Here is a 9836-nt window from a genome sequence, read left to right on the forward strand (position 1 = left end):
GGCTCTGAGATAGAATTACAAAGAATCAACCACGTGAACACTCCTCTCTTTTATTTAATCTTGGGAAATTGCATAAAGAAATGCATAAATAACATATTTCTTAATTAATCTTTTTATATTGTAAAGAAAATAATATTCAAAGCTCTGCTTCTCATTCCAAAAAGACGTGTACATGTTGCTATGGTCCAATAGTGTCTGATATATTTTATGATTAAAATTGTGAAAGTATTTTGAATGAGCTACTTATTAATCCTTAGGCTTCCTTATGCCATTTAATTCTTATTTTTGTTAAATATATTTCTGGGTTCTGAAAGAAGCATTCAAATACCTAATCCTCCTGTCTCTTCTGAAATATGCTTTCTTTGTTTTTTTTTTTTTTTTTTTTTGCTAAAGAGGTGGAGATAAGATGATGTTGAATATTATTTTTTCCTAGGAAATATGTAACAAGTAGATAAAATGATTTTTGCATTTTGGATATTATTTTTTTTCCAGAAAATATTACTGAACCAAAATTGAACAAGTAAAGCAGAACTGTGGATGGCAGGCTAGAAAAATTCGTGGTCGCCATTGTCACACCACAACCTGCAGCAGCTGTATTCTCAAGTCCCTCCCTCCCACGCCCTGCTCAGCCTGCCAGCCTGGCAGGAATGAATGGGCTCCGCAGAGTGCTGTGTGAGTAGTTGCTGCCCACCCTGAAAATCTGCCGCTGAAAACCAAAAGGAAAAATTATTTGTAAAAAATAAATTTCCAACTTTAGTGGCCAAACTTACTTACCTCTGAAATTTCATCACCAACATCCAGTGGTACGAAATCCAGTGACTCACTCTGCATAGCCCATCGTTGCTGAGAATGGAGCCTTTCTAAATAGCAAGACAATGTTACTCCAATTTATTTCCTAGGGGTGAAAGCAAAGCCTTTTTGTCCCAAGGGGCAACTGAGCAACCACCAGAGTCTCTAGTTGAATAGCAAGGGTGTGAGGCTGGCTAAAATTCCCACAGTCAGAAGCCCACTCGCAGGAGGATATTTACCAAATTGACATAAGAACTGCATAAAAAGGAAATGCTGTTATTGAGCTGATGTTTCACAGTTGTCTGTAGATGGAGGCAACATTGCAAAATAGTCTTCTTTTTACATTATATTATTCTCTTCTTCTTTTTAATTTGGTGTCTTGGTTATTACTATTATTTTGCTTGTTACTTTCCAGACAAAAGTCCAGTGCAGATATGTAACTGCACACATGTAGTACTAACTTCTGAGCTCAATTATTTCTCCTTGTATTTTCCCAATTTTATATCAGGAAAGATGATTCATTCCAAAGGACAATGCACCACACAAAATGTGTTACATAGACTTCTCATAAAGGAATACCTCTAGTAAACTATTATAACTACTCTACGTGCACTTGCTGTTGATTATTGCCATGTTAGAACTATTTGTTCGCTTCTTTATTTAGTATGGTTATTATTTCCATCTTCCAGTTTTATTTAGCTATTCGGGTGTGCGTGTGCCTGCAAAAGAAGCTCTGAAAATAAGTTAGTTGAACCTGAGAAACCATTTTGAATGACTGTATGACTAAATCTTTTTTTTAAATTAAAAAAAATCACAATTACCCAGACCGTTTTGAGCATTACGCCCATTTTCTCTCCCACTTTATTTTTAAAGCAATTAGAGATATTGAACCCTAACAAAATGTAGTCGAGTTTAATATACTGCGAGGGAAGGGCTGGCAGTAATTTTCCTTTAAATATTTAATCTGAACATAAATCTGTTATTAAGGGTAGGGGGAAAAAACCTCACATAGATAATTTTAACTGCATTTTGAGGTTTAAGCAACATAAAGTCTTCCAACCCCAGTCCCCTTTCTTCTTCCGCCCCTCCCCGACCCCACCCCATAATGGATGCTCGGCAGAATGCTTCTGCACGGTCTCTTTGTCTAAAGGATGCAAACAGTCTACGGATGCTAGAGAAAAAGGGGTGGGGGAGAGATTACCTCATCCCACGTCGTTTGCACCAATCACCAGTCTCCTGTCCTGGCTTCTCTGGGCAGATTGGGGGTCTGGACCAACAGGAACAGGCCCCGGCCCATCCCCATGGTGACCGAGTTGTATATATGGAGCCGCATCCGCCCATGTGCCGCAGGTTCTCTTACATCGACCGCCTAAGAGTCGCGCTGTAAGAAGCAACAACCTTCTCCTCCTCGTCTCCGCCATCTGCTCGGCAGTCGCGAAGCAGCAACCATGGTGAGAATCGGCTTTGGCTCTTTGTGGCCGTTGGGTGGAGTCAGCGCCCCCAGGCTCTACTTGGAAAATCTTTAAGCTCTTTTCTTTCGTAAGCTCTCTGGGCGAGGGTGGCGGTGTGTTTTGTGAGGTTTAGCTTTACCCCAAATCCTCCAGCTCCGCCGCCGCCGCAGTGCGGGTGCAGGAACCCGGCCAGGACTGCGCCCAGGGCGCTGCAGAGCGCTGGGGAGGAACAAAGGCGGCGCCTGGGCGCCTGTGTTGTCCGACAGCCTTTCGGGGTCGCGGGCAGCCCGTCTGCCGCGACCGAGGGGTCTCGGGCGTCCCGGCTGGGTCCAGTGTCTGTGCGCACGGTTTCGCAGACGCCGAGGGGCCCCTTTCTGTCTCGCCTCGTTCTCTGGGGACTGGGAGAGGAGGAGGCACCCAAAAAGAGCGGGGGCGTTGGGCGAACTGGGGGATGTGGGAGGGGGAACGGGAACAAAGCGCAGCCTGGGGTTAGCGTGGGAAGACCCCTCGCGGTCGTTGGCGTTTTGGAAAGATAACCACACATTCCCGGGGAAACATGGTGAGTTTCTACTGGAGCCCCCAGCAGCGGGTGTCAGGGCGGCGCAGGGGCGGGGTTGTTTGTTTCTGGCTTCTATGGCGTTGGAGCCACTGGGCGGGGTTCCCCCTCACGGAACCTCCTCTGTCAGGAGCTGACTTAAAAAAAACTTTTCATCATTGCGGAACTGTAGGCTCCAAAAGGGTTTTCTTCGCTATTATAATTAAGATGACCTTTTTTTTTTTTCTCTTGAGCAAAATCACAATTCACTTGACAAACTCTTTAATGTCTGGTCTGGGGACGCCCTGCCCTGACCGACTGAAATGTGTGTGTGTGTGTGTGTGTGTGCGCGCGTGCTGCTCGTTCAGCGAGGGAGAAAGCCTACTTTGTGAGCCCCAGGGTACCCTGATGGTCGTGTGTGTGTGTGTGTGTGTGTGTGCGCGCGCGCGCGCGCTGCTCGTTCAGCGAGGGAGAAAGCCCACTTTGTGAGCCCCAGGGTACCCTGATGGTCAGGACCAGGGAAACGCCCTTCCCCGCCGCCCCCCTCCGCCCCGCCCCCACCACATCAGCGAATAGACAATGAAAGTGGTAGCCCTAAAGACCACAGAGAAGAAAACCTCTATTGGATGCAAAGAATATGAATATTATGTGGTGGGTAGAGAATCTCAGGATTAAAATACTATTTTGTTGTTTTAAATAAATATTTCACTATCGTTCCACTGGGCTTTTATTCTTTGTTTGGTACCTTTTCATGTGATGCTTGTTTCTAACTTAGGAACCTGTGTGTGTGTGTGTGTGTGTGTGTGTGTGTGTGTGTGTGTGTTTTAAGATACGGATAATTTTTCAGCTTTTACAGTGGAGAAGATCTGGAAAAACCTTTTTTTTAAAAAAAAGGAATGAAATTGCTACAGACAAAGAAGAATTATACTCCGCATCCCGTTGTCTTTTGTTCTAGTGCATCTTCATTAATTCATTTCAATTCAGGCACATGGTCCCGGGCGGGGTCAGAGGAGGAAAACTGGCAAAACAGCACAATGAGATCATGTAGGCAGTTGCTGGAAATAGAGCTTGCTCTGTTAAATAATGTAGCAGACAGTACAGGCTAGCACCAGGCACAGCAAATACAGCAATGCAGCAATGCAGAAGGCAGAAGCAGACCTTGTCTAAACCCCTTGTATTGATGGATTCTGCAGACAGACTGCAGAAGGGTGTGGCTTCTTGCCTCAGCTGCAGTACAGATGTCCATGTTATAATATCAAGTCAGTCCTATTCAGAAGAAACTTTCATCTTTATTTAAAAGGGAAGAAAGCAGTAAAATTAATCCCAATTATGTCATAATTGAATTTACTTCATTTTACAAAATTTGTGCTTTGAATACTGAATACTTTTTAAATATGAAAAGTCTTCTATTCAAGCATGGTAGTAGGCACAATGGGCTGGTACCATGTGCTGAACAGGGCCAAGGCGACATCATTATTCAGACCACACCCATATGCAGCATTTGCAGCAGGTCATTTTCCTTAATCTTTGTATCGTGCTAGGGATATGACCTCAAATAATTTTGAAAAATATCTGTATATTATTAGAAATATTTTTTAAAGTTTACTAAAAGTTTGAAATGCTAATACGCCTTAATTTTACAATTTTTTCACTTTTCCTTCCCACAGCGTGAGTGCATCTCCATCCATGTTGGCCAGGCTGGTGTCCAGATTGGCAATGCCTGCTGGGAGCTCTACTGCCTGGAACATGGCATCCAGCCCGATGGTCAGATGCCAAGTGACAAGACCATTGGGGGAGGAGATGATTCCTTCAACACCTTCTTCAGTGAGACTGGCGCTGGCAAGCATGTGCCCCGGGCCGTGTTTGTAGACTTGGAACCCACGGTCATTGGTGAGTTGACCTCAGTAACCCAAGTGAGATCCCAGGATGCTGGGACAGGAGGTCTATCCTGGGGGGCTCCGCTGGTCACTTACCCACTCCCTCCATCCTTCTCTCCCTCCTTCTCCAGATGAAGTTCGCACTGGCACCTACCGCCAGCTCTTCCACCCTGAGCAGCTCATCACAGGCAAGGAAGATGCTGCCAATAACTATGCCCGAGGGCACTACACCATTGGCAAGGAGATCATTGACCTTGTGTTGGACCGAATTCGTAAGCTGGTATGTTTCTTTTCAAGAATAAAGTAAATTAATGAGCCTAAAGAACACATTTGAAATACTGCTTTTTTTTTTTTCAAACACAGAATTGAACTGTTACTTTAATAAAGAGTGGAATTAGTCGTTTTTGTGGGGTTTTTATCAGTTAAAATGAACTATGTGGTATCATTTTGTAAATGTTAATGAGAATTTTTTAAAAAGCATTTGTCAAAATAAGATCTAAATCCTGGGAGATGTATGAAAAGTGAAAATATATTTCCTATGATTGTACTACAAAGAACAAAAACTTAACCTTTCCTCTGTTTCTCTCTTTTGTAATAGGCTGACCAGTGCACCGGTCTTCAGGGCTTCTTGGTTTTCCACAGCTTTGGTGGGGGAACTGGTTCTGGGTTCACCTCCCTGCTCATGGAACGTCTCTCAGTTGATTATGGCAAGAAGTCCAAGCTGGAGTTCTCCATTTACCCAGCGCCCCAGGTTTCCACAGCTGTAGTTGAGCCCTACAACTCCATCCTCACCACCCACACCACCCTGGAGCACTCTGATTGTGCCTTCATGGTAGACAATGAGGCCATCTATGACATCTGTCGTAGAAACCTCGATATTGAGCGCCCAACCTACACTAACCTGAACAGCCTAATAAGCCAAATTGTGTCCTCCATCACTGCTTCCCTGAGATTTGATGGAGCCCTGAATGTTGACCTGACAGAATTCCAGACCAACCTGGTGCCCTACCCCCGCATCCACTTCCCTCTGGCCACATACGCCCCTGTCATCTCTGCTGAGAAAGCCTACCATGAACAGCTTTCTGTAGCAGAGATCACCAATGCTTGCTTTGAGCCAGCCAACCAGATGGTGAAATGTGACCCTCGCCATGGTAAATACATGGCTTGCTGCCTGTTGTACCGTGGTGATGTGGTTCCCAAAGATGTCAATGCTGCCATTGCCACCATCAAGACCAAGCGTACCATCCAGTTTGTGGATTGGTGCCCCACTGGCTTCAAGGTTGGCATCAACTACCAGCCTCCCACTGTGGTGCCTGGTGGAGACCTGGCCAAGGTTCAGAGAGCTGTGTGCATGCTGAGCAACACCACAGCCATTGCTGAGGCCTGGGCTCGCCTGGACCACAAGTTTGACCTGATGTATGCCAAGCGTGCCTTTGTTCACTGGTATGTGGGTGAGGGGATGGAGGAAGGCGAGTTTTCAGAGGCCCGTGAAGACATGGCTGCCCTTGAGAAGGATTATGAGGAGGTTGGTGTGGATTCTGTTGAAGGAGAGGGTGAGGAAGAAGGAGAGGAATACTAAAGTTAAAATGTCACAAAGGTGCTGCTTTTACAGGGAAGCTTATTCTGTTTTAAACGTTGAAAAGTTGTGGTCTGCTCAGTTAATTTGTATGTAGCAGTGTATGCTCTTATATACAATTACTGACCTATGCTCTAAAACATGAATGCTTTGTTACAGACCCAAGCTGTCCATTTCTGTGATGGGTTTTGAATAAAGTATTCCCTGTCTTAAATGAATTCAGTCCTGTGTTTTCTATCTGGGTGTCTGAAATTTTATTTAGTGCATTGAGAATAAAGAATAAGTGTTGCCTGTGGTTTATACATATCCTATGACGTGACGTTTGTGTTTTAAAGTATCTTAGTAATTTAAAACTTTTATTTGTGAAACATAAAATATATATCTAAAGATTACCATCACAGAGCATCACGTACTTTTTTTTTTTTTTTTTTTTTTGTGAGATGGAGTCTTGCTCTGTTGCCCAGGCTGGAGTGCAGTGGTGTGATCTGGGCTCACTGCAACCTCCATCTCCTGGGTTCAAGAGCTTCTCCTGCCTCAGCCTCCCAAGTAGCTGGGATTATAGGCATCCACCACCACATCTAATTTTTGTATTTTTAGTGGAGACTGGATTTCACCATGATGGTCAGGCTGGTCTCAAACTCCTGACTTCCAGTGATCTGCTCGCCTCGGCCTCCCAAAGTGCTGGGATTACAGGTGTGAACCACTGTTCCCGGCTCATACTATTCTTAAGTTTTTACCTCATTATTATAATAAAGTTATTTAAACTGCCAGTACTTTTTAGAGTTGAAAGTTGGTAACACATAACCAAAATCTGGTTGGCTGCTGGATCTTATGTAACTAACATAAAATGGTGAATATTCCAAATGCATCACCTTTTCTTGTGCCCTCTGCTCCTTGGTATGTGTCTACTGCCATTATGCCTCCTCTGCCCAGGGTTTCCAAAACAAATCTACTCTCCAAGCAAGCAGCCCTATGCTAGACTTAGTTCTTTACCTTCTTTCCAAACCTATTTTAGGCTGAATGTCTTGTTGGAAAAGCCTGATACATTTATTCACTCTAATGTGTTAATTAAATATCTGAAAGTTAATTCTCCAAGTTAATATGGGCCAATAACTTCAAATAATAAAACACTAATAGTGCAATTGCATGCATCAGTGCCAACACATAAAATGTTTTGAACTTAGGATTTGTCCAACAATAGAGCTCTGCTCTAGTCCGACTGACCAAAAGTCTATCTGTTCCCAAGGACAGTAAATTGTTTTCCTACTCTCACATTTTCTGGTTCTGGGATATGTATTAGTTCATTTTCATGTTGCTATGAAGAAATACCTGAGACTGGACAGGGCACCGTGGCTCATGCCTGTAATCCCAGCACTTTGGGAGGCCGAGGCGGGCGGATCATGAGGTCAGGAGATCGGGACCATCCTGGCTAACACTGTGAAACCCTGTCTCTACTAAAAATACAAATTAGCAGAGCAAGGTGGTGAGCGCCTGTAGTCCCAGCTACTCAGGAGGCTGAGGCAGGAGAATGGCGTGAACCCGGGAGGCGGAGCTTGCAGTGAGCCGAGATCGCGCCACTGCACTCCAGCCTGGGTGACAGAGCAAGACTCTGCCTCAAAAAAAAAAAAAAGAAAGAAAGAAAGAAAAAAGAAAAAGGAAATATATGCACCAGGCAAGGTGGCTCACACCTATAATCCCAGCACTTTGGGAGGCTGAAGCGGACAGATCCCCTGAGCTCAGTAGTTCAAGACCAGCCTGGGCAACATAGGGAGACCCCGTCTCAATTCAAAGAAAAAATTAAAAAAACAAAAACACAAAATAAGGAGTATGGTGGCATGTCACTGTGGTCTTAGCTACTCACAGAGTTGAGGCAGGAGGATCAAGAGTTCAAGCCCAGCCTGGGCAAAATATTGAAACTTTGTCTTCCCCTCCAAAGAAAAACAGTATGGTAGTTCCTCAAAAAATAAAACATAGAATGACCATATGATCCAGCAATTCCACTTCTACATATATACCCCAAAGAACTGAAAGCAGAGACTCAAATAAATATTTGTACACCCATGTTCATAGTAGCATTATTCACAGTAGCCAAAATGTAGAAACAGCCCTATCAATGGACAAATGAATAAACCAAATATGGTGTATATTTACAATGGAATATTGTTCAGCTTTTAAAAAGAATTAAATCCTGACACATATACAACATAAATGAACCTTGAAAACATTATGCTAAATGAAATGTCAGAAACAAAAGGATAAATATTGTATGATTCCACTTATATGACATACCTAGATGAGTCGAATTCATAGACAAAAAGCAGAATAGTGATTACCAGAGGCAAGGAGGAAGGAGGTAATAAAGAGTTATGGTTTGTTGTTGCTGTTGTTTAAGATGGAGTCCTGCACTGTCACCCAGGCTGGAGTGCAGTGGCATGAGCTCGGCTTACTGCAAACTTCATCTCCTGGGTTCAAGCAATTCTCCTGCCTCAGCCTCCAGAGTAGCTGGGATTACAGGCGCCTGCCACCACGCCTAGCTAATGTTTGTATCTTTACTAGAGAGAGGTTTTGCTATGTTGCCCAGGCTGGTCTCAAACTCCTGACCGCAGGCGATCTGCCCACCTTGGCCTCCCAAAGTGCTGAGATTACAGGCATGAGCCACCAAGCCCAGCAGATAATAATTGTTTAATGGTTACAGAGTTTTAATTTGGGATAATGAAAAAGTTCTGGAGATAGCTAATAGTGACGCTTGCACAACAATCCAAATGTACTTTATGCTGCTACTGAATTATACACTTAAAAATTGCTAAAATGGGCCGGGCGCGGTGGCTCACGCCTGTAATCCCAGCACTCTGGGAGGCCGAGGCAGGCGGATCATGAGGTCAGGAGATCGAGATCATCCTGGCTAACATGGTGAAACCCCTTCTCTACTAAAAATACAAAAAAATTAGCTGTGTGTGGTGGGGGGCGCCTGTAGTCCCAGCTACTGGGGAGGCTGAGGCAGGAGAATGGCGTGAACCCGGGAGGCAGAGCTTGTAATGAGCCGAGATCATGCCACTACACTCCAGCCTGGGTGACACAGGGAGACTCTGTCTCAATTAAAAAAAAAAAATTGCTAAAATGCTGCCAGGTGTGATGGTGCCAGACTGTATTATCAGCTACTCCAGCAGGAGGATTGCTTGAGTCCCACTTAAGACCAGGATTTTGAGGCTGTAATGTGCTTTAATTGTGCCTGTGAATAGCTACTGCACTCCAGACTGGGCAACATAGTGAGACACTGACGACTGATTCTAAAAAATATTGTTAAGCCAGGCGTGGTGGCTCATGCCTGTAATCCCAGCACTTTGGGAGGCCAAGGTGGGGGGATCACAAGGTCAGGAGTTTGAGACCAGCCTGGCCAATATGGTGAAACCCTGTCTCTACTAAAATAAATGAATAAATAAATAAATAAATAAATAAATAAGCCGGGTGTGGTGGCGAGTGTCTGAAGTCCCAGGACTTCGGAGGCTGAGGCAGGAGAATCACTTGAACTCCGGAGGCAGAGGCTGCAATGAGCCAAGATCGCGCCACTGCACTCCAGCCTGGGTGACAGAGCAAGACTCCATCTCAAA

The 9836-nt window shown here is 44.5% G+C and overlaps 1 protein-coding gene across 6 annotated transcripts; it reads left to right on the plus strand.

The window, feature by feature from the left end:
- Positions 1-1875: 1875 nt before the first annotated feature.
- Positions 1876-6446, plus strand: LOC105544902 (tubulin alpha-1B chain-like). Of its 6 annotated transcripts, XM_011987599.1 has the most exons (5): positions 2137-2240; positions 4443-4463; positions 4533-4665; positions 4784-4932; positions 5251-6446. In XM_011987599.1, the coding sequence occupies exons 1-5, from the start codon at positions 2238-2240 to the stop codon at positions 6229-6231; spliced, it is 1287 nt and encodes a 428-aa protein (XP_011842989.1). In that variant the 5' UTR covers positions 2137-2237; the 3' UTR covers positions 6232-6446. The 6 variants fall into 6 exon arrangements, with proteins under 6 accessions (XP_011842987.1, XP_011842990.1, XP_011842986.1 ...); XM_011987597.1 differs by having other exon boundaries at positions 1876-2799; positions 4443-4665; XM_011987600.1 differs by having other exon boundaries at positions 1892-2328; positions 4443-4665.
- The last annotated feature ends 3390 nt before the right edge of the window (positions 6447-9836 follow it).

Source organism: Mandrillus leucophaeus, unplaced genomic scaffold (genome assembly GCF_000951045.1).
Source record: "Mandrillus leucophaeus isolate KB7577 unplaced genomic scaffold, Mleu.le_1.0 Scaffold313, whole genome shotgun sequence".
In the NCBI taxonomy this organism is placed as follows: domain Eukaryota; kingdom Metazoa; phylum Chordata; class Mammalia; order Primates; family Cercopithecidae; genus Mandrillus; species Mandrillus leucophaeus.